This window comes from Amborella trichopoda, chromosome 2, assembly GCF_054954075.1.
Source record: "Amborella trichopoda isolate Santa Cruz 75 chromosome 2, AtrichopodaSantaCruz75HAP2 v2.0, whole genome shotgun sequence".
Lineage (NCBI taxonomy): Eukaryota > Viridiplantae > Streptophyta > Magnoliopsida > Amborellales > Amborellaceae > Amborella > Amborella trichopoda.
The window spans coordinates 50729068-50754541 of NC_142337.1; the positions used below are offsets into that span (position 1 = coordinate 50729068).

Below are 25474 nucleotides of genomic sequence, written 5' to 3' on the forward strand. Positions count from 1 at the left end.
TTACAGAGTTACGGAAATTTACAGAGTTCTCATAGTTCTGGTTGCAATCGATAGTCTCACAACACTGCCCCTAATCCTGAGAGTGGGTCCATATCTTCCCTCAAGTTTTCAACATATAGGTCCCTACTTGTTTTTTAAATGGTTAGTATTTTGAAACTCTCTATAGGATTGAAAAGCATGATGTGCGATTAAGGTATGGAGGGGTGCTACCACAAGGAACCCAGGTCCTTTCGAGGCTGATTTACAAAATGCCATAACATGGTGTCGTAGAGAGCAGCGGTGTCTTGCAAATTAAGATTGGATCCAAATTGATGATTTGTGCAATTCTTTGAACATATTTTTTTCTCTTATTTATAGAGAAGCAAAGAGAGAAACGTATCTGCTAGCCAAACAGAGGGTCCCTCTTACATGTAGTACATCATAGATGTTTATGATTATTAATGGATTGTATATAATGAGACCATTTACTTTTTATACAAAGAGGTCACAATTACTTACAACCATCCGATATGAAATCTGATAGCTTAAGTGTGTTATAAAGTTCGAAAAAAATTATTTTAAACTTTGAGCTTGGTTGGAATAAATGCATCCATCTAATTTCACATCTAAAGGTCAAGATTAATTGTGACCACCTTGTATCAAAGATAAATGCTCTCATTGTATACTTTTCCTTTTGTTTTTCATCTTATTATTGTAGCCTTTTGAGTTTTATAGAGGCATAATCTTGGTCAAGAAGAGAAAAGGAAAAACCAAAAAAAACGGGTTTTTTTTTTTTTCAGATAAAGTAAAATGTTTTATGCCAGCGGGCCTATCATTTATACCATCTGATTAGTTAGACTATGCAAATTTTGTCTCGATTTGCAAGTGCAATCCAACAAAATTAGACATGCAAGATGCAGGGCCCAGTCGCCTAGAAACAAAGTCCTTTGATGAAACCCCCATAGTGTTTTTTTTGTCGAAAGGTTTATATAAGGTTGTAACCTTATACTATTGAAATAAGGTTTACCTCAAGCATCATGTGGCTTCCAAAATCGAAAAACCTTCCAGTTAATCGTCTCGATCTCGAGGTGCATATATATATATATATATATATATATATATAAATTTTAATTCTTAAAAAATAGTATACCTTGTAATAAGTTATTTGCACGGTCCATTTTCAAGATTTTCAAGTATTTATAGATGCTTGAGTTGCATTATTTTTGGGATTTTAAAGTTTATAATTCAAGTTGAATATAGACTTTTGAGTTTCTAACACCAAAACTATATTTCATGGCAAAATTTAGAGGTGCGCCTTACTTGTATAGCATAAGCTGGGCAACTTATACAAACTTCATCCACTTTTTTATATCTGAAGACCGTTCTTGCGTTGATCTACAAATGACCACTGAGTTACTCTCTTGTGTCAACCTCGCACACGTGCCATACGACATTTTGTAATAGAAAGTTGTTTCATGAGGGCTAGACCTCATTTCTACACATGTGGTCCAGGAAGTGTAAAGCATCCATCTTAAAGATAGACGCAAGTAGGTCTTTCATCTATAAACAAGGGAAACTAATGGTCCAAATGTTTTCTCACTAGAATTATTATTTTCAGTTTTTAAAATTTATTTATTTATCATATTTATGATCTTAAAATCCATCTCAAAAATAGATTTATTAAGAGGCCCGCATTTCTACACATGCGGGCATGCCGCATAGAAACGAGGTCTTTTCTTAATTACGCTCGTCACATTACTGATATTACAGAACGATGAGTACAACTTATCGCCGTCTAATCAAGAGATAGGCCCCATCGCGTTTGTATGTGTGATTTTCACAGTGGCGCTGCACTCCTCGAGTCACTCTCTGGCCATCAACGGTGATGACACCTACTACTTATGACCTAAGATGTCCAAGTGGTCATGAACATAATACTCTCAACCACCTCCTCTTCAAAAACGGAAAAAACACAGACACGCAGTCGCTTCCATTTCCACTCTCTGATTAGTGCACAGAGAGAGAGCTTATCAGAATATACAGAGGTGTGAGAAAGCACGGCCATGGCAATGGCAATGGCGATGGCAGCTCGTCAAGCGATGAGATCTCATATCACCAACACTCTTAGGCCCAATGGCTCCGCTCAGGCTCCCGTTCTTTTGCATAGGCGTGGCATGGCAGGAGGTGGAGTTATTCAACTCATTCTTTTATCTTTATTATTATTTTTTATTTTCTTATGCTTCGGTTTCTGCTGAATGGATACAGGATGTACTTTAAGTTTAGGGCAAGAGATCGGGTTGATTCTTTTAGGGTTGGGTTTAAGGTTCGAGATTCAGTTTTCATTCTTCAAATTACACTCAATGTTGATTTTGTAAGGTTTTGTTCCTTCAAAGAAATTGATGGTGATCATGTAAGAACATTTGATACTTTGTAAAGGAAGCGAAACAGAAAATACATTTGAGTTTTTATAACCAGTCCTAGGGTTCTGAATAAAGATTCAATACAAAATTCTCTTTTTCCTCTAAAATATACTATTAAAAGCCCCTTGGTTTTACACAAAAGAAGTACTTTAATCCAAGCTTGGGATTGCTATGATGATTATCCCTATTGTGGATAACGAATAAGTTTGATAGCAGCTTATGATTCTCTGATAAGCTGTATTATTTGGGTATTTTTTGAGAAATTTCAACTGATGCATGTCAAATCCTTGAGGAATCATTTTTGGATCAACTGGTTCACTGATTCTTGAAGATTTTTTTTTCCTTCTCCCGAGAATAGAAGCAAATAATGCATTGTAATTGTATTGATGATGAGGTCACTTGATTCATGTTTTGTTTCCTGGTGGCCACATAGAGTTTAGGCCAAAGTTTGTTGTTTGGGTTATGATGTGGTTTTCTTTGTTTTGAGTTTCGAAGTACTTTTGAGCATGTGCACTCTAAGGCTTTGGCCCAATTGGGTTGTTGGGCCAAAGCCTTAGCTTCACTTAGATGTTGTATTGAATTTTTGAGGACCTTTGACAATCCGGGAACATTTTGTATTATATTGTATATGGTTTTACAGTACCTTTAGCTAGTCCTCTAAGATATATGTTCTCCTTACCTTTACTATGTTGACTTTCTCAGCATCTACCATCTCTACGGCTGATATTCCATACTGTAATGTTTTAAGCCTTCTCAGTATATGCAGTTTCTATTTGCTAGAGAAGACTACTCCCTACTCTCTGAATTGTTGTTTCTCTTGATCTATGTTGAATGTATCTTATCTCTAACATCCAAGAGATTTGGCAATTAAATTTTTAATCTTTAAAATGATCGGACTACAAGCCATCATTGGCTTCATGCCTCCATTTTGTTCACTATAAAAATGCACACGCCATCGTTTGGCATGAATACTGCAATATGCTTTGCATAAAGAATATAAATTTTTATATAGTTTGGTTCCATTAAAAATTCAGGAAAGGTTTATATAATGTTGTTCTGGTGGGAGCACATTAAGTTGAAGCCATCAATATATGGTGGTTTCCTTTTCTCGACCTGTTGCTTTATTCTTCTTTAAATCATTTAATTGTAATTTAAATTTGCAGATCATCATGGGCCTCCAAAGGTTAATTTCTGGGAAGATCCATTGAGTCCCTCTAAGTGGAAAGAAGAGCATGTGAGTATTCTGCTTTGAAGTCCTGAAAGCTAAGTTGGAAGAGTCAGTACAATGTTGGAAGAATCAGTACAATATTAGTTACTTATCAAAAAAGAACAAAAGTCTTGAAAGCTATCTTCCTTGTCAAATTCTAACAAATTGCGTTGTTTATATTTCGAAATGAAATCTTGTTTGCTATTTTATGGTACAAATTTAATCATGCTATTGTAGGATGTGATTATCAGTTAAGACAAGAACAAGGGGAGTTTACCCTTAATTATTCATAAGTTGTTTCTAAAATTTGTTCAGTCATGGATGTTTTGTTTTGATTAACAGCCTTGAGGTGGTGTTTACTGGTGGTATAATCCAATATTTTCATCATCCATTTCAGATAAATCCGTCTGGAAGCTATATCTTTAATTTTTATTATGTAGAGTCTTGTCATGTGGGAAAAGTACTTCCATCTAGCATTTCTCTCTTCTGACTAATTATCACTAGAAGGAAAACTAAACTTTTACATGTGCTTTGAGCATTTGGATTTGACAGAATTGATCTTTGTGCCCATATGAGAACTATTACAGTTAGATAATGATATTTAAATATTTGAAGTTCTAATTGCACAAGGGAAATACCCATTTTTTGTATAGGGCTACCTCTCAGGGGTGGTCTATTCTTTTTGAGTAATGTTTTGTATAGGGCTACCCTTTTGGGGTAGTCTTTTCTTTTTGGCATGAGGCTCGGTCTGTGGGCTCCTATGCACACCCTTGTACTTATTATTCTTTAATACAACAGTTAACAAAATAAAAAAAATTGCATAAGGGAAATCCAATATCCATGCTGATGCCATGGTTCAACTTGGCATTTCTTTAAAATTCAGATACATGTACTGGCAATACAATTATATGCGTACATTCTTATATAGATGTATATGTACATAGAAACACACATATATGTGCCTGCTTGCACGCATTCATAAGTTTAAGGCTATGTTATAAAGACATAGATACATGTGTCAGTGTTTGAAGTGGATATTAGTGTCAAAATGCTGACTCCAAAATTAGCTTTTTAGATACAACTAACATGTACACCTTTTAGATAAGGAAAAAGTTTATATAAAGATGCAACCTTATAGTGTAGAACTACGGATGCACCTAAAAAATCCATCGGAAAAGTTAGTTTTAATGTTGAAAAACCCTTTGATTGATCATCTCGACATCGAGATGTATGACCATGAAAAATAAAAAGATTTTAAGTCTCAAAAATAGTGCATTTTACAACATATTATCTACACCGTTCATTTTCAAGATTTTCATATGTTTATAGATCTACTTGATTTTAACCATTTTTGAAATTTAATATTTTATAATTAGATATAAAAATAGATTTTGAGATAATCCTAAGAACATTTTACATCAAAATTATATACCATGATAAAATTTAAAGGTGCACCTTACCTCTACAGCTACGGATGCATCCGTATGTCAACTGCACCCTTTAGATAATGGGGCAGGAGATTTTAGGTGGCATCTATGTATTTTTATTTTGAAATGTCAACTAAAAAGTTAACAAGAAGTATTTGATTTTTAAAGTGTTAGGCATGAGTGTTTTATCCTTGGTGTGTCAAAACATGCAAAAAACCAGAGACATCTATGTCCATGTTACACGGCTTCAAGCAGATTCATCTATTTGTCTAGCCTTTTATGTAAGTGTAAATAGTATATGATATACTTTTAGCGGAACTTGTTTGTAGTCGAGAAACTTAAAAACTTTCCCAAAATTGGTGTAATATTGTCTCACCTACCAAAAAAAATAAATTGGCATTATTTCATTTTTATAAGGGGAAATTGTTTTTGCCTCTGCCCCATTAGGCTTCATGTTTCCTCGCCTCCCATGTGGTCAAAAGTGGCTACTTGGGAACCGAGCTGCCCTTTCGAGCTTTCTGATTGGTTTTGGCTAGATTTTCCTAGAGGCTTCCTGTACAAGTCCCACCCAAAAGGGGCTTTGGGGGAACCACTTTCAAAACTCAACTTCAGTGGACCAATCTACTTATTTTGTACTCTCCAAACAATCACATGAATACAAGACTTTGATAGTCTTGCGCATATCTTCTTTAGTCCTTTACCTGTTTAGCTGCTCAGAGCACCATCATTTGGGACTCAGCTTTGTAGCTTGCACACCTCTTTGAGGTTAGAAGTTTCCTTTAACACTATTAAGGAAAATATGCAGCAAAGAAGATAATGATTGATGTCTCGTATCGTGCTCCTTAAGTATCATGTGCAGGAATTCAGAAATATTTGTTCTTTGAATATTCAAAAGCATTTGATACTGCACATCAAATGCTTTTGGTCACTCTGATTTCCAGATACCTTCTCTAAGGAGGCAGAGTCCTCCTTGGTTTGTCTCTTTCGCAGAGTTTAAGTGGTGCTGACCATATGCCTCTGGCTTTTTCTGCATGAAACCCCTTTTGGTAAAAGTCTAAGCAAGCATCCTCTCCAACTGGATTTTTTTTTTTTTTAGTTGTTAATGTTGTGTGCTACTCATTAAAGGTGTATACTTTACGAAAATTGTGTTACCGACAATGTGAGACTTTATAAAAACTATGCTCAACAAGGCAAAGAAACTATTGTGGGGCAAGTGCACAAAAATTTCAGAAACCAAAAATGGTTGCAGAAAACTTCTATAGCGTGATTAGGGAGTTCTGAAGTTCTCACATGTAATAGTGAGTGGAGTGGTCATGATTCCTTCTCTTGCTAGGCTATTAACTCGAGCATTTGTTTCTCTTCAAATTTGTTTGAACAGCTCCGAGATATTGGAAGCTTTCTCCAAAATCTCAGAGAATAGTCCATCAACCTGCCAGAGTTGCCTTTCACGTCCTTACGCCGCAGGATTGTTTATGTTGAGTTCCTTTCCACCAACAGAGAGACCCAACTTGGATTATACAACCTAAGATCTGTTATCAGGGCATTCACTTCTGCTTCCGTTGCATCTATGCAGTCAATCGACCCATATAATTATAGTAGTGTTTTGCTCTATAATTGCAAAAGACACCTCTGACACCTGCAGGGCCAGATTGCAAATCGAACTATGATCAAGTTTGATTTTGGTGGTGCTAAAGGGTGGAGGACTCTAGGCACATGAGTTCTTTGGATCCAGGCAAGGAGCTGCCTTGAGGCGCACAATACTTCTGATTGAAGCACACCTTGAATATCATTAAGCAAAGGGGACAAGAGTTTAATACGACGAAGCAAACTAAGTGAATACGTGACATGCATAGATGCATACTGATCAATCCTTGGCTATTTTATACTTCTCCAACTGAAGAAAAAGACTTTTAGCAAAATTTTTGCTACATGCTACTCTGTTGAAAGCCATTTTTGATATATGCCTTGAGGCGCACAGTACTTCTAATTGAAGCTCACCTTAAATACTATTAAGCAAAGGGGAGAAGAGTTTAATACCGAAGCAAACTAAATGAAACGTGACATGCATAGATGCGTAACATTTGGCCTTTGAAGATCAATCCTTGGCTATTTTATACTTCTCCAACTGAAGAAAATGACTTTTAACAAAAATTTTGCTAATTAGCTTTATGGAAGAGTCAGTTAAGGTATATGGTAAATGTTAAACCTAAGCTTGATCCATTGGTTCTCATGAGCCTATCCAGAAAACTTGGCCTGAATTCCATGTGCCAGCAATCAACATGGTATTGTCGGGATACTGAAGGAAATGGACATTTGCTTGTGTGGCTTGACATCTATTTTAAGTGGTATAGAGAGAGACTCATGAATAGTAACAGACTAACAGTCTTGAGCTAACATTGTCTTACTAAATTTTTACTTGTATAAGATAATGCTTTCTTATCATCATGAGCTATACACCTCACATTCCTTGAATATTCTTTTGTGAGAATTGCAAAATGTATTTAAAAAAATAAAAGCTTACACAAAAATCTACTCAGGTTGATGTTCAATCCTGTCTCTTTTTTTATTAGTTAGGTATTTCTTGGTCCTCTTTCGATCTTATGCTATTATCATAACCAAGCTGTTTGCACCTTTTTCACCGTTTACTATTTGTGCATCAGAAATATCCTGATCACCATGCTCTCCTTTATATGTGGGATTTCACTGAAATATTGAAAAAAATCTGAGATCAGCGTGTAATTTCTCTTCAGGTGCTTATTAGCGTGTCCGCACAATTCTCTTCCATCAGGAAGAGGCATAAAGATGTTCTCTATAAAGCTTCACCCATCCATAGAGCTAGAACTCTCCTTAGAGTAGGGCTGCAAATGGATTAGGTCCTGGTTGATCCTACCTGGACCCGATTGGCAGGGTTGGGTCCTGACCCAGATGTGGATACTGACTTGAAACCACGTGTCAGGCCTAGGCCATAGACCCGGATGATATACTATATATGTTATATATCTGGGCCTGGTTGAACCCGACCTAACCTGCCGGATATAGTCCTGGACCTGGATTTTGTTGACCCTTAAGGTTGCCAGGTTGACTAACCCAATTAGCAACCCTAAATATAGGCGCACACCATGCTGCATAGGCCCTGCGACGAAAACTGCATTTGGGGTATAACCTTAAAGGGAACCACTTACAGTCAGCTTCCTTAGCAGAACCCACGGAGTCCTTAGGACTTTTTTCTTCCTTAGCGAAAGCCCTTCGGTACCTTAGAGTATAAATTTAATAAATAATTTTATATAGTTTTTTGTGTGATTTATTCTTATATTTTGAGTCCTGGGTTTGCTGTTTGTACAGTTATGTTTAGCTCCTCTACTATTACAAAAGTAATTGTATCAAAAAGCACAGCACCAACGAGAAACATCTCACCCATTTTTTGTCCTCAAATTTATCCTAACTAGCTAGAATAAATTTATTATAATTAAAAATGAAATAGAAAAGTCCTTAGTTTGGGAATTTATTTTGATCCTATATATGCTTTGTATAATGCAAGTTTTGAATCCTCTGTTAAATTGACACAATCATAAATCATTCTTTTTAACTCGATAGTTTACATTGGCAAAAATTATTTTAAAAAATAGAAATAACAAGTTGGATGGCTCAATTGTCCCTTGTTTTAAATAGGAAAAAATTAATTTATTTAAATGTTCAATTAGTGATTTAAAATTTAAAATATTTGGCAAGTGATATGTATGAACCTCTTAAATTGCTATTACTGATTTTTAAAAAATAAGTATTTTTCACTCAAAAAGATTCCAAAAAATTAGGAAAATATTATTAATCAAATTATTATTTTTGCTTTCTAAACTGAAAATTTAGAATTCCGTAAAATTGGTACCCTATCATAATTCCTTGTAGCTAATCCTTACTTTTAAGGATTCAATTGCCCTCCTTTACAAAGATAGAGAGAGAAAACTTAAGGGCTATTGAACATGGCCAAGGGCTCTTATTGCATGATGATAACTGGCAAATGGGCATCATAAGATCTCGCCCACGGTATGTGCGATGTACATATGCAGCCAATTGAACTCTTGAAGAAAATTTCGAACTTCTTTTTTACATAGATACATATTATTATACTGATAAAAAACTGTTACAAATTATTTTTAGAGTTATAAAATTTGTAGTTAAAAGATTATAATAATAATTATTTTAACTAAAACATAAAATTAGGGTTATATGATATAATATTTGGGAGTTTATTGAACCTTATTTAATAGGACTCTATTTGTTTTTGTAGAGTTTATTTTAAATTAGAAATATGTTTTTCACTTGCAAAAAAAATTAGCAATATTTTTTTAGCAATTAAAGCTCGTAATCAAAGACAAATAAGTAAAAATTTTATATGTCTAATTTTTAAACAGAAATTTAAAGAAATTCAAAATATAAATTCTATTTGAATCCCATAAATGTATGGAAATCATATTTATTAGTACTTTAGAAGGAGAGCTTCCTAGTTTGAGTGGGAATATATGAGCCAAAATCTAGATGTGTTTCATAGTCCTTATTTTATTTTTAAAATTTTAAGCAATGCAAATCCGTTAATTGATTAGTAAACAAGTGAAAATGTAATATTTTAAGAAAAATGAATTTGAGAGAATAGATAGTCCAAATCATGACAGCCTTCTTGATTGGAATTTCCAAATAACTCTAAATCTATTTGCAATGGGAGTCTCTCTAGTAGGATAAGATATGACTCTGCGGTTAGATGTAATTAATTGAAGTGGAAGGCTAAGATTGTACAATGGAGACGGACTAAGACACATCACAAGAAAGTTAGTCTATGTTTTGTGTGTGTGTGGGCTCATGCATGCATGGGCGTGGGGTCTGAGGCAGAGGTGTGGGCCTGCTGCGTGCTTGCATATCTCTGTATGTGTGTCTGGAATCTGGATTAATTAATTAAACATGTTTGAATACTGAGATAGGTATACAAATGTCACCAATGTTCATATGGTAATGTGTGCAAGCATCTATAATATAATTTTGAAGCCTAAACTCAAATTCATTGATGATGAGGGGCTCACTTTTCCTTGCTCATGTTTGTATTTGCTTCATGCATTCCATGCCAATTGCAACACGTGATTTGTGGTAATCAATAGAGTTTCAGATTGCTTCTTGTAATTATGGAAGTTGTCATTGTGGCAGCATTTTACTTCAGCATTGTATTTAAAGTTCAGCACCGTATTTAGAGTGATGGACTTTGGTCTCTTTGACTTGAGAATTTTTATTATCTACTGTTGCTAAAGATTTAAAAGTTGTATCTGTTTGCTTGTTTGCTACTTTATAGTATTGTATTCAATGTAATATTATATGCTCAATTGCGCAGTTTGTTATTGTGTCGTTGAGTGGATGGGGTTTGCTCTTCTATGGGGGTTACAAGTTTTTCACTGGAGGCAAGAAAGGCAAACAGGAAGAGGTATGTGTAATTGTGCATTTGCTTGAAAATTGCATTCTAACATTAAATGAACAAAGAAGGAACTCAAAATTTGAAAGAAATCAAATTCACCATTTCTGGGCCTTTTATTTATGTAACAAGGATATAACAATCCTAGAATATTAAATGTTTTGTTACATTTTGTTACAAAAATCAAACTAGAAGAACTCTCATTCATTGAATACATAGAATTATTAAGAAGAAAAATGGGCTTAAGGCCCCCAAAATACCTGCTTATAGCTTCGGAGAAGCCTTTTTCTTCAAAGGCCCTGTATGCTCCTGTTCTCTCACTTTGTACAAATTCTCTCATGTCTTGTGTTCTGTGTCTGCGCAATGTTTTTGTTGTCATCCCTTTGTCTGAAACTAATCCCTTTTTTTTATGTTATTTTGAACTTAAAAAATGGTGGAAATGGTTGTGGAGGCTTTTTGGCTGCTATTGAAGCATGAGATGATTCCCTTGAGAAATCAGCTATAAAGTGGTAAAATATGATTTTGATGCTTGAGGGCATAATTGTCAATAATTTTTATGCCTTCCCATTCAGCACAATTGACATTATTAGAAAAACAATTCAAGCGACTTTGCCCGCGGGCAAGGATAACCTCTTTTGCAATTGTGATTAAAGATCGATTCTTAGCTTTTTGCGCAGATTTATGTTTGGATTCTGTGTTCAATGCATTTTATGTGCACGAGAATAGTTTTTGGTATTTTTGGACTCAGTTTTATCAAAAAGTGGCTGGGATTCAAAGTGTGGAGGAGAGTCTCAGATTTGATTGAGTTTAAGCTTTTCTCAATCTTGCGTCAATGTTGGAAAGTCTCGATATCCCTCTTAAGGGGGCGGAATTTACCTGATCCAATCACTCCCCAAACCCCACTTTATCCAAGCTGGACAGGTTCCTCACCTCCCTTCAATGGGACAATCTCTTCCTTGGAGCCCATTCCTCCGTTCTCCCCAATCCTACTTCAGACCACCGTCCTATTTTACTCGACATTCAGGTTGTCCAAAGGGGACCTAAACCTTTTCGGTTTGAAATCGCTTGGTTCAAGGAGGCAAACTTCTCAGCTATGGTTCGCTCGAAATGGGATTCCTTTGCCACCCAAGCTCATGGATGGGCTGGCTTTAGGTTACAGAAGAAACTCCAGCTCCTTAAGCACTCCCTGAGGTTGTGGAGTGCCCAACTCCCTGGCAACATTCGAACCCAAAAAGAATCATTGCTTCAATCCAGTCAATTCTGGGACTAAACCGAAGAAAATCGAACCTTCTCTCCCTCTTAACTGGAGCTCATGTTCAAAGCTGAACTTGACTTGAGTCTTCTCCTCAAGGAGGATGAAATCTACTGGGCCCAAAGATCCAAGTTCAAGTGGCTTAAGTCTGGGGATCTCAACACTACTTACTTCCACAAGGTTGCCAACTGCCGGAGAAGAGAAAGCTCCATTGCCCATCTCAAGGTTGGTGATCGAATTCTCGACCATCCTCACCATTACGAGCAGGCGGCTATTGACTTTTCTCCCAAACTCTTCTCCGCTCCCCAGGGTCCCAGACCCTATATGGATGACCTCTCCTTTCCTTCCCTTCCCCTTGGAATAGCAGCCTCTCTTGAACAACCTTTCTCTGAGCTCTGACCGGTCCCAGGACCCGATGGGTTCCCAATGGCCATCTTTAAGGCATTTTGGGAAACTTTGAAGCCAGACATCATGGCTTTCTTCCAGGAATTTCACTCTAGGGGAATCATCCATCGAACTATGAATTTCACCTTCATAGCCTTGGTCGCGAAGATAGAGGGAACTGAGGACCTAAAAGACTTTAGGCCCATAAGCCTGATTAATAGCTCTTATAAAATCTGTACAAAGTCCTGGCCTCCTGCCTTAAGACTGGTTTTACACTGGGTCATTTCCCCATCTCAAGGGCCTTTTGTCAAGGATCGCCAAATCCTTGATGGGGCTCTTATTGCTCACGAAAGTATTCATTCACACCACCTACAAAAAAAATCCCAGGCTCATCATAAAAGGTGATTGGGAGGAGGCGTATGATCATGTTGATTGGAAGATTCTTGATGAAACCCTTCGTCAAATGGGCTTCAGGGCTACATGGAGAAAATGGATCCAGGTCTGCATCTCGAAACCTTTTTTCTCTGTGCTTTTCAATGGTAGAGGGGTACTTTCAGGCCTCAAGATGCCTGTGACAGGGTGATCCTTTGTCGCTCTTCCTCTTCGCCCTAGTAGCTGAGGTATTCAGTGCCTCTTTAACGAGGATGCATCAAGCATGGCTCCTTTCGGATTTCAATATAGGAAGATCAGGCTCTCTTGTAACCCACCTTCCATACGTAGACTATACTCTTTATCTTCTGCAAGGCCTCCCATCAGCAAGTTGATAGCCTGCTTCTCTTCCTCAAATGTTTTGAACTAGCCACTGGTTTCAGAGTCAACATGGATAAATAAAAAATGGTGGATGTTGCCACAGACTACCCCTTGGTCCACGGCTTTGTTGCCCGTTGGGGTTGTGCAGTTGATAATCCCCCTTCTACCTACCTTGGGATTCCCTTTACCTCGGCATGCCTAGACTTGACCCTTGGGCCCTATAATTGATAAATTCGATAGGAGGCTTGCAGCTTGGAAAGGGAGATTCTTATCCTCAGCTGGAAGAGCGTTACTCATCAAGGCCACCCTCTCTAGTATTCCTCTCTTCCTCATTCCGGCCTCAGTTCTTGCGAGATTGGCAAAACTCATGAGGGACGTCTTTTGGTCAGGTGAAGGTGGCCATAAATTCCACCTTATCTCCTGGGCCAAGGTGTGCCTTCCCAATTCCCGTGGTGGTCTTGGCATTCGTACCCTAAGAGCCACCAATCTGGCCCTGTTAGGCAATCGGTGGTGGCGCTATGCCACATAATCTAATCACCTGTGGAGAGAGGTAATCTCCCATAAATACTGCTGATAAGACCACACGTGGCTTCCTCTATCAGAACTACATGCAACATTTCAGGATTTTGGAGGCGTTTCCAACATTGTCGCATCCTTTTCCTACAAGGGATCCGGTACTGTCCAAGGTCGGGCAATACTATCTCTTTTGGCATGATATTTGGATTGGTGATGGCCCTCTTGAAGAATCCTTCCCATCTCTCTTTTGGTTTGCCCTTGATCCCAATTCAACTGGGGCTGATTGTTTTGCTAGCAATGGGAACAATAGAACTTGAAATCCCAATTTCAGACGAGCCCTCAATGATGCAGAGATGGGACATTTATGGGATCCCTCAAGCCTGCTGCAGTCAGGTTTTCTTCCCTTGTATGGGGAAGATAAAATCATTTGGTCCCCTGCCTCTTTGGGAATTTTCTGAGTCACTTCACTCTACTGACCCATTACCACGACCTCTTCTACTCTCAATGCACCCCCCGCTCGCGCATGTAAAATAACTGCCAAAGCCTAGTTCCCCTTCATTCCCCGAAAGATCCAAGTATTCAGTTGGATCACTCTTCATGAGAGCCTTAACCCTCGACCAACTACACAGTGCAGATGCCTATCCCTTCCTATTAGATGTGTTATGAAACTCTCGGCCGAGGAGGCTAATGCCCATCTCACCCATTGCGAGGTAGCTTCTGCCCTTTGGACCGATGTACTTAACCTTTTCAAGTGGCATTGGGTCACTCCCCATTCCATGCCCCAGCTCTTTTCCACCTACCTGTGTACTCCCTGGAACAATTCTGATCACTTCCTTTGGAGAGCCTCCATTGCTGCCATTTTATGGACTATTTGGCTTGAAAGAAATAGCAGAATCTTTAGGGGGGAAGTAGCTTCTATCCCCTCCCTAATTGACAAAATACCATTCTTTAGTCTCTCTCTGGGTTAGAAACCACAGACTCCTAAAAGATTAGTCATTTGCTGATCTATTTCACAACTGGCATGATTTTCTCTATCTGTAACACCCGCAGGATCTCTCGCTCCTTCTTGTGGAGACCACTGGACATTGAGCAAGCCAAACTTAACCTTGATGGTTGCTTTCTTGGCAACCTGGGCCTTGCTGGGATTGGGGCATCTTCCGAAATTCTGAGGGCTCCACCCTCCTATCTCCCTGCCTATTGGAAATACGGACTCCACTACAGTGGAGGCCAAGGCCTTACTTGAAGGTCTCCGAAGATTTGACCCCACCTGGAACACAATAGTGGTAGTTGAAGGTGACTCTTGCAACATCATCACATGGGCCTCTGGGGCTGCTCCTTGGCCTTGGAGGCTAGACGTCATCTTCGGTGAAATTTGTCAGATTTCAAGCACATTGAGGTGACCTGGAACCACATTTTCAGAGAAGCCAATGAGAAAACGGATGCTCTAGCTAGGGAAGGAGCAAGCCTTAATCCTACCATGGGATCTGTGGGATGTTTTTAAGCCTGCGCTCCCCTCCTTTTATCCTCTTGTAAATGTGATGTAGAGCATTTTGGACTCTTAGTGGATTTTTGTATAGGGCACCCAATTCATGGGTTGCCTATTTCTTGTATACACTCTTTTAACTGTACCCTTCTGTTGATATCAATACTGGACTCTTAGTGGTTTTTTGTATAGGGCACCCAATTCATGGGTTGCCTATATCTTGTATACACTCTTTTAACTGTACCCTTCTCTTGATATCAATACGATTGTCATCTTATTCAATTTTTTTTTGTTTTTTGGAGAAGTCTCTAGGTGGTGCCTAGGCGATAAGGGGATGCCTACGTGCCTGCCCAGAGACAAATGTCATATTTTTTTCTTTTTTTTTCAGGGATAGGTTAAATACCAATCCCCCTGGATGAGGTAAAATACCCTTTTTTTTGGGGAAAAAAAATCATGCAACCAATTTTTTATAAAATGATAAAAATATTAAAGTTTCAAGTCCTTGAACAAAAAGCATCAAATGTTTCAAACAAGCAGGATGAACTCATAATTCATAAAGGAAACTGAGTTACATCAAGCATCATCACTAGCTATATCATGGCCCCTTGCACCACCAGAAGCATTTTAAGCTGATAATGTCACCGGGCCGTCGTCATCTTGTCATCCCCTAATATGTATAGATATCTAATACAACCCTAATTCAAAACTTAAAAATCTCTAACCTCTAAAGGGGAATAGCTTTGGTTGCCAAAAACCTCTTCTCACGACCACTTCAAGCCCCAAAAAGATTGGGCGCAAATGCCTTTTGATTTCGCAAGAAATTGAAAATTTTATATATTTGTTTGATCTTGGTTTTTTCACAAAAAGTTGGGATTTGAGAATTTTTTGGGTTCGAAATTTGTTCTCCAAAGGTTTTCGGGATTAAAATGACCCCCCAACTTCTTAATACAAAGAATAGAGGGGCAAAAAGTTGGAGAATGAGGGGCAATTCCGTCATTTGTCATGGGTCACCTAGCGCTCTCCTTGTGGCACCGTGAGAAGCACGGACAGTGATGCTTATTGCCGCCCGCCGGGGGACTATCCCTGGGTTATGCACCCAAGGCCTCTGGTGGGCAGTCGAACTTTTCAACATGGTTTACAATGACTCCAAATTTGACCAAAAATTTGGTTTGTTACCATAATTTGAGTTTCAATAGGATCTCTGACCTCTTGTCATATTTGTATGCATTTCAGTGTTTTTATTCTTTGGCTTCTTCAGGTTTGGGCAAGAGTACCATTTTTTACCGTGGTGCACAATTCCCAATTCACAATCCAAACTATTAGTTTATTTAATATGAATTCCTATATGATTGTTCACTCTTTTGGTCATATTTGCATTTTCTTCAAAGCTTTTTCTTTGATTTAGTAAGTTTTAATCATTTGAAGTTGTGTCTGCATTTTGACCATGGTTAATACTATTCAAGTCTAGGGCGATTTAAACATCGCAAACAGTTGGCTATCATGAGTCTTTGGCTTTTGAGTCATTTTGATCATTTTCAGAACTTTATTCAAAGTTCTTTTCTTCATTCACATGAAATTTTTAATCAATATGTGTTCTCACCACAGTTAAGGCCTCAGGCATTTTGAGTGCTTTATGCACTGGTTGTCCAGTTTTCACCACTGTTAAGAACTTGCGACTTTTTATGGAAACCTTGCAAACGTCGTGAAGCATCGTGAAGCTATGAATTGACTCCCATTGTCTTATCTTTTGTAAGATATTCTCATGCTATGGAAGCTTATCACAGTTTTATATTCGTGGCTAAGTTAATGGTGGATATCATAATAGAGAGTATACTACATTTCATTGAACGAAGGAAAGAGCATAGTCCATTGAGTCTACATTGTCTACTAAAAATGGATGGCGATGATAGGTTAGGATTAGCATGGGGGTTATCCCTTGTCCTAGTGGGTTCCACAGTGTCTCCATTTCTATGAGGATGACCCATTGGTTTATATTATTGTATACACGTCCATGATAATTTATGTGATTTTATCATATAGTGGGAGTTAATAATTGGAAGTAGTCCATTTTATTTAATTTAATTTTTTGGATAATTTTGGACATTTCCAAATCAGAATGGGGAAGAATCAGTTAGAACTTATTTTAATATTTGGCTGCAAACATATGTGAGGAGCTGTGTTTCTTGCAATTCTATTTTCTTCACAGCACGATGAAAAAACTTGTTTGCTTCATGTTTTTCTTTTCAAGCAAATCACAAACCATTTCCTATTAATACTGTGGTGGTACTTGTTAGTGTGAGAGGTAAGGATAATGTACACAATTTTACTTTCAATCTTGTGGTTTAGGTATATCAATAAATCTTCTCGGGTAGTCTCCTTTCTCCTTTCATGTCAGAATGGACAACAAACTACCGTGGGCTTATGATTATTCCTGTTTTCCCTTAAAGGGGGACATTAGAACTGTTCAAATATTTCTGATATTTTGAAGAACGGAGATTACCCTAGATCGTGTTTTAAGTGAATTTCATTGTGCTGTATGAATATCACTCTCTCTCTCTCTCTCTTGCTCCATACCTAAATTTAGAGACGGTTTCCTACATTGCACATTAAGAAAACATTGGTCCCACATTTTTTATTGTGAAATATTACGGAATGGATATTGTTGATCCCAATGAGGGTAAAAAGGAGTGCTCTGATTGACCATCCACCGTTCATGTCTTTTATGGTCAGTGGAGATCGACTTCTGTCCCTGATGTGGCGTAACTGCGGGACAATGGGTCACCGCCACCTTCAATTGACGAGATCATAATGGATGGCCTGACTCAGCACCTCATGCCATACTCAAAACGAGTATTACAGTTTGCCAAAATGTTCTGTAGGCTTAAATTGCTTTTGATATCCATTTAAGGAGTTACTGGTTTTTGGATTCCAATCTAGAGGGAATCGTGGGAGGGAGAATCTCATCTGAAACATTAATTTGAAGTTACCTTCTGTGTCCATCGTATAAGAGCGTTTGCATGCAGGTGCATGCATTTGTGTTTTGCGTTGTGTGGGCTAATAGACTTTTCTTGTGCGACAGAAAGTTGCTGAAAGTGTGCATTAGAGACCTCTGTGCCCGATCGGCATCCTTCATTGGAGGCTAAGAAATAAAGGGCGCCTGCTCTGGCAGTCTGGAAGATGAGGTTTTGTTATTTGGACAGTTGCAGTTTTGGAAGGTTTTCAAGGATCACTGCTTGTTTTACCTCGTGTGAATCTGTTATAGTTTTGAGCTTTTTGTTTGTGCCTCTGTTGAAATTTAGCACATCAATAGCCAAACTGAAATTTTCTATCCCATGATGTTTGAATGGTATAGGCAATTCCATCGCACTTGAAAAAGAAATAAACCGACTTCCGCACAGGGAAAAGTGTTCTCTCTCTCATACGCACTTTTCTGCGGGAGCTTCATTTCTTTAAATCTTTTCTATTGATGAGACAATAAGACGGTAAAAAAACAAGGGTGCGGTTTGTATAGGGCTGAGGCTCTAAACAATTCAAGTAAAGCGCATCTTCAAATAGTGTCGAGAAATGTGGTTTCAAATTGGAAATCTTTGTGATAGTTTGAAAATATATTTTCATCTTTAATTATAAAATTTAAAGTTTAAAAAATAGTGCATATTTATGAAAACTTGAAAATCTTGAAATTCGACGATCCAAAAATGTATTACAATATTTTGAGAAATTGAAATCCATTTTTCTTTTATGTCTATGCATATTGAAGTGATCAATTTGAGGATATCTGGGTATCAGATTATCTCTTCCGGTGAAATTTTTAAGGCGTGCTCTACTTTTATTGTTTTGAGCTTCAGCTCTACATAAAAGTTTTTCCAAAAAAACAGTGGAAACCTTTCTGTAGTTCAAACCTTTTAAACTTTCAAATTTTTGTTTAAAAAAACAATGAAAAAGAAAACCATATTTTTCGGTACTTTTCCATCATATTCTGCATATTTTTTTGTTCTTTATCATGCTTATCTTGATCTTCTTATTCTCTACCATTTTGTTTGGCGTCCAAGGTCATGCGGTATCAGTACCCAATGCCTGTAGGCTCCACTAAGATCAAAGCCAGTATGCTCCATTAAGATCAAAACAAGCTCTGGGATTTCCCATTGTCCAGCACCCTTTTTTTTCTTGTCTTTTCCCTTTTTTTTTTTTTTTTGCGTCAGGTTTCTAACTTCATTAGGTGCTTACAAAGTCAAAAGTAATGCAAATATTTCATGGAAAATTGTTTCATGCGGGCTAGACTGCATTTTTACATATACGGACTAAAAAGTGTAATGCATATGAGTAGGTGTTCCATCTAAAAACATTGGAAACTAACGGTCCAAATGTTTTTTTACTATAATTATTATTTTTAATTTTTAAAATTTATTTAGTTTTTCATATTCATGATCTCCATGTTAGAATTACATGTCTTTAAAAATTAAGTTTTAAAATCCATCTCAAAAATTGATTTATTAAGAGGCCTGTATTTCTACATATGTGAGCTTGGCCGCGGAGAAACCGGGTCCATATTACATTGAAGCATGAACAACTGAAAGTTCTGGGAGTGTGACCCCCTGTTTACCCAGTTGGTTGGCTTCACGATTAGCTTCCCTGTAAATATGAGGGAAGGAATGTGAAGGAGCCACAGTGATCTAAGGTTTGCATCCACACTGATCTTAATTTTCCACAGAAATGTCTGTTCCCTACGACACCAACTAATAGCATCCTATGAATAGCCTTAACGACACCAACTAATAACCTTCTATGAATCGCCTTCTACAATTAAGTGTATAACTCCACAAAAAGTATGAAACCATGTAGCACAGTATGCAATTTCACGTCATTGGCAGTTACATTGCATCACAGACCGGAGTATGAAAGAATCATTAGATTCTTATGATTCTTGATCGATACTCCAACTCTTGTCCGGCCAGGATTACTAATCGAACTCCCGTCAAAATTAAGCTTTAGCAAGCCCTATGAAGAACTATTTGACTAACTGCATTCACCAACACCCCCTCTACCTTTTGCTTTATCAATCAATTTTTTTGCAGCCATTTGACATCGTTTCTGACATTTCGTACTTTGTTTTTTAACCCTTCGACAACAATGGTAAGTCCTTTAGGTTGGATTTGAGCCACACCTCTTCTTCTTTGTTTCTCTATGTGTGCAATTTCGTTATGGCCTGTTTGACTCCTTGGAATATAAATAATGGATTGATCCATATCCGGGATATGAATGTTCTGGATAATGGTGAGACAGGGAGATCCGATGGACCTTTTCCTTTCCACTATAGTGGCTAAGTCTTTCAGCTTGAAGCTTGATAGCTCTAGTAATGCTTGATTGATGGAGGATTTGTTCTGTTCGCTAGTAATGGTTGATTGATGGAGAGTTTGCCCTGTTTGCTACATGATCCCACTATCTCGTATTTTCATCATGCAGATGAAAATTCTACTTCTTGTAGAGGCATCAATGGAGCAGGTTCAATATATATGGTTATTTTTAAAATGCTTTGCTATAATCTCGGGGGCAAAGGTTGACACAGAAAAGACTACGCTTATGGGAATTAATTGTGGGGATGAGGAAATTAGGGACTGGGCATTGTGGAACTGATAAACTTTCAGCATACCTAGGGGTTCCTTTGGTCGAAGGAAGGTCGCTGAGAATGGCCTGGGCTCCAAAAGTTGATAGATTCTATAGTAAGCTAGAAGGATGGAAAAGTAGATACCTTTATCTGGGGGGCAGAATTAATCTAATAAAGGGGTAATGCCAAACTTCCATGTGTACTATTTTTTCTCATTCCGTCCACCTATAGGCTTGGTGAAGCAACTTGAATCCATCATGAGGAACTTCCTCTTGAGTGGCTCCACTGACTGAAAAATTCAAATTAGTTAGTTGGAGCTTAGTTTGCCTTCCTAACAAATATTGAGATCTTGGTATCCGCAAATTAAAATTCTTTAATGAGGCTCTCTTAACCAACTGGTGGTGGAGAATTAGCCCAGGTCTAGACCAACTTTGGAAAACTGTAATTTATAGTTTCAGAAAGATGATTCGGGTTATTGACTAAGAAGGTTTCTAATGGAACATCAGCCTTGATGGTGTGGAAAGGCATTGACTCTGTTAGGAACCTGTTCATTTCTTTTAGTAGAGTCTCTATCGGAAATGGGGCCACAACTAAATTCTGGACTTCCCAGTGCATTGGAGACTGTCAGTTCAAACTTCAATTCCACAGGCTCTATAGGCGAGTAGTGGATAAGCGAAGCTATGTTATCAACATGGTTAGGGGGGAGGCAAGGAATGAATATGGGGCCCAAGGTTACAACTCGGAAGGGTAGATTGCAGAGGTAAAGGCACACTATCTTTCTCTTATAAATGTGCTTTCTTATTACTACTACTACCCCAGAAGTGAAGATAGATTGGTTTGGTAGTTGAACCATGATGGGGAATTATTCAGTAGGGTCTTTTACACTCGTACTAGCAGGGAATGATACTTCAACACCAAATCAAGCCTTGCTGAGATTTGGTTATTCAAGGTTCCACTTCAGGTAAGAGCTTTTCTGAAGCTGTCCTATGGCTTTTTGGGAAGACGGAACATTATCTATTGAGCAACTAAGGAAAAAGGGATTGACTTTGACTAATATTTGTCGATTTGTGCAAGGCAACTGAAAAAACAAACTCTCAACTATTTCTACATGGCCCTCTTTCCAGAAAACTATGGGAGTGGTTGATGGGTACATCTCATTGGCACTGGTTTCCTGGCAATAGTAGATGAGCTGATAACCAACTTCGCAACACCATATTTCTCTGCAATTAGCAGAATGTTATGGAAAACGTCTCTTTGTTCTATATGTCAATTAGCAGAATGTTATGGAAAACCTCTCTTTGTTCTATATGTTGGCGCCTTTGGTAGTAAAGGAACTTAAGGACTTTTGAAAAAAGAAGCCGAGATACACTACAACTTTAGTTTTTGCCATTATGACCTCAATCGTCATATGAACACGAGCATAGAAAGAATTCAAAGATATACCAAAGGAGTTTTTATTTGGTTATTACAAAGGTCTGCTCTTCCTTAAAGGGAGTTACAGTCATGAAGCCATTTGGATGGCAACCTCCACGGTGGAATTGAGCTTTGATGGGAGTGTGAGGAATAATGAAGAGAGGGCTCGTTCTGGGGCCTATTACAGGATGGTAGTGGTTTCAACATTGTGGTCCTATCAAGGCTTACGTCCTTGTGGGGCTGATGAAGTTGAACTTTGGGCCCTTAAACAAAAGTCTTCGTACTACAACGACAGCACGATAGAGTGATAATTGAAAGAGACTCGACCAATATGTCAGTAAAATAGTGTAAAAGGTCCCTACCTTACCCCATGGGCATGGAGCAATATTGTGGATAAGATTAAATTTCTACTCTATGGAAAGGAGGTTAATTTTAGCCACGTAAATAGAGAATGGAACCAAGCAAACTCGTTGGCTAATGCAGCCCCACTCTTTTAGCTCTAAGTGTCTTTTAGCTCTTTCCTTTTTTTCCCTTTCCTTCTTGTACTCTTTCATTTCCTCAATGAAACAAATGTTAGAAAAATTCGAAACAGCCTGAGTTGAACCAGGGCTGGAGCCACCCGTTCTAAGTCCCTCCCTGATTTGGTACTCAGCCTTAGGGATGTATACACACCATAAAAAAACATTAACTAACTTTTAAGATACTGTTTTTAAGAACATTTGAAGGTTCTATCTGAAATTCCTAAACCTTGTTTAAACATTTTGACATTTTTTTTCTATTTTTTACTTTGACCAAATTAGCCGAGCCGACTCATTGGGTGACCGGTTTGACCTACAGGTCTGAGTTTTTAAACACTAAATGAAACAAAGAATAACATTAGATCTTGGCCTTGTACCCATGATACCACGTGAATACCACGGGAATACTACAGGCAACAAAAATCCAAACCTATTGATACACCAAAACACTAAGTTGGCGATAGCAAGTGCCTTCACTTTGCAAACATCATATCGCGCTTCTCGCCATTTCCAGTCTCACCTCCACCTGATCTTCTATTCATTATATTTTAAAATGGGATTGTATGTAATGAGATCATTTATCTTTATTACAAGGAAAGCATAGTCACTTCTGGATCTAAAATTGAATGGCTTTGACTAGTCACGGAGTTCGATAAATTTTTTTTTTTTCACTTTAAATCTTTTCAATGATACGCTTACAACCACCTATTTTAAAATCCAAGAAATAAGAGTGATTGTGAACTTTTTGTACAAAAACGTAAAGGACTCGATGAGAATGGGGTTGGGGTTGGGGTTGGGGTTGGGGTCGTGATGGCAAGCACCACTTGTACTTCAGTTAAGGTCTAGATTTCCATTCTCACCTAACGTATTAAAAAACCACTAACGATTTCAGAAAATAGATAGGGGCTCGTCATCCCTATTGAATTACCCAAAAAAAATGTAAATGACTCGGTTTCTATGCGGCCAACCGCATTTCTAATAAATCTATTTTTGAGATGGATTTTAAGACTTAATTTTTAAGGACATATAATCTCTAACATGGGGATCATGAATATGAATAAATAAATAAATTTTAAAAACTAAAGATAATCTTTCTAGTAAGAAAACCTTTGGGCCGTTAGTTTCCATTGCTTTTTATATGAAATACCTATTTCACTTTTTGGACGGCATATGTAGAAATGCTGTACAACCCGCATAGAACAAATTTCCAAAAATAAATGATCTCTTTGAATACTTTCTCTTACAGAATATAGGCATGACAAATCCGATTTGCCACAAAGGCCCTATTAAATGGGGACAACACATGGTGTTGCAATCTTAATCCCTTATTTATCTCTCGCTAGGGATCCTTGCAAAACAGGAGCCAATTGGAAGCTCTACAATTGCACCAACCCAAATATCAAGCACTTGACTAACGGGAAATACATAATAAGATCTGCATGGAGGTCACAATTAATCTTGACTATAGGATATAAAAGTGAGCGGTTGTGTTTGTTGAATTGACTGGGCTCAACATCTAAAAGAAATGTTTTCAAATTTTGTGACACAATCAAGTTATCAGATTTTATATTTGATAGCTTAAAAAGATTGTGACTTCTTTGTACTAAAGATAAACGTTCTCATAATATACAATCCTATAAGTAATATATTATCTTCTATAAGAATCCTAAGCTCGGAGGTGGATTAGTTAGTAGAAATGCAACTTTAGAAATCATTTGAGTATTGAAGACATGGAGGACCACGAAGGCAAAGTCTCCGAGGTTTATTTTAAAAATTTCAGAAAAGGGTAAAATGTACAAAATGAGGATTTATCAAAAATTACACGCACTGATTTTTGCCAAAAACATATAGATCATATACAAAAAAAAATTTGATAGATCGATTTCCACATTTTTTATGATTTTTCAGATTTTGTTTTTTTATCGGTTGGTAGACAATGTAAGAGAGGGTATGGAGAAAGATGAGAGAGAACTAATCAATGCTTTGGATGATTGTAGGGTTGGCATATTTGTTGAAAATTTGGATAGGTAAGTTTTGATATGGAAGTTTTTATGAAAATACAGGATGTGATGGAAAATCTTTATGTTTATAGCTTCGCGAAAAAAAACAAATAAAAGTGCGCTTTAAAGATTATATTTTGTCCCTTATTGTTGAGTGAGCAAGAAGGTAGACCGGGCAAAACAATCATTGAGATATCTGAAAATAGTAGATAACACTGAAAATATCCCCCATTTTTTCTCGGAATAGGCAGGCAACATGGTACAAGAGTTGTCTCAAAATTGATAGTGCTGCCAATTACAAGAGTTGTTTTAGAAGTGGACATGACTATTAATTGTGTGGATCTCCTACAGTCTAGATCAACGGTTTCTTAACCGCGGGAAGAACCACCCCGCCAACAAATACAAGCCTGATCCAACGTAGGTTGCCTCTACGTTGAGGCAGAGTGCATAATATTTCCATATAAATCTCACTCATGTTTCATTATATTCTGCAATAGTATTTTCATTTAAATCTCACTCATGTTTCACTCTGTTATTCAATGTGGGACTAAAGCTCACTACTCTCTCTCTAATTAAAAACTTAGAAAAATGGCATTTGCAAATTGAAATTATATTATTTTAAAATATTACATAGTGTTTTTCAAAACTCGAAATGTTAAAAATATGTTAGACTTGTTAGGATTTAAGAACCCTCTTAGATGCGGAAACAAGAATACGTAGTTCACCCCTAAAGGGCTACACAAGCACGGCAAACTGAAATCCACTATATCAATGAAAGTTACCTCTATAACCCTCGACAAAACCTAGTTGAGCAAACCCTTTTAGACTTAGACTCCCGATCGTCACCATCGTTGATTTCTCATCTCTATTCTACACCTAAACTATTGTTCAGGAAAAAACCATCTCCATTCTATAGCTAAACCATTATCTAGGATGAGAACCTTGAGAGCAACCAAGACGTTTTCTTTCTAAAAGGGAAAACCACCCAAAATCTTCATAGTAACCGCTTCTTTACAAGAAACCAATATCTCAATCTACAGGTAGCGTGAAGTTTCTCTCCATATGAAGCTCTCT

At 37.6% G+C, this 25474-nt stretch overlaps 1 protein-coding gene across 2 annotated transcripts; it reads left to right on the forward strand.

Moving 5' to 3' along the window:
- Window positions 1–1979: 1979 nt before the first annotated feature.
- LOC18431592 (uncharacterized) lies at window positions 1980–18321 on the forward strand. 2 transcript variants are annotated; one of them, XR_016049496.1, is made up of 5 exons: window positions 1980–2163; window positions 3563–3633; window positions 10405–10494; window positions 17598–17717; window positions 17947–18321. XR_016049496.1 is itself a non-coding variant. In XM_011624030.3 (4 exons), the coding sequence occupies exons 1-4, from the start codon at window positions 2043–2045 to the stop codon at window positions 17968–17970; spliced, it is 306 nt and encodes a 101-aa protein (XP_011622332.1). In that variant the 5' UTR covers window positions 1980–2042; the 3' UTR covers window positions 17971–18321. The 2 variants fall into 2 exon arrangements, 1 of the variants encoding a protein (XP_011622332.1); XM_011624030.3 differs by lacking the exon at window positions 17598–17717.
- Window positions 18322–25474: the final 7153 nt, after the last annotated feature.

Coding starts and splice junctions, on each gene's coding strand:
- LOC18431592 (XM_011624030.3), top strand. CDS start 2,043: ATGGCAATGGCAATGGCGATGGCAGCTCGTCAAGCGATGAGATCTCAT. Junction 2,164..3,562: donor TAGGCGTGGCATGGCAGGAG/GTGGAGTTATTC, acceptor TTAAATTTGCAG/ATCATCATGGGCCTCCAAAG. Junction 10,495..17,946: donor AGAAAGGCAAACAGGAAGAG/GTATGTGTAATT, acceptor CTTGTGCGACAG/AAAGTTGCTGAAAGTGTGCA.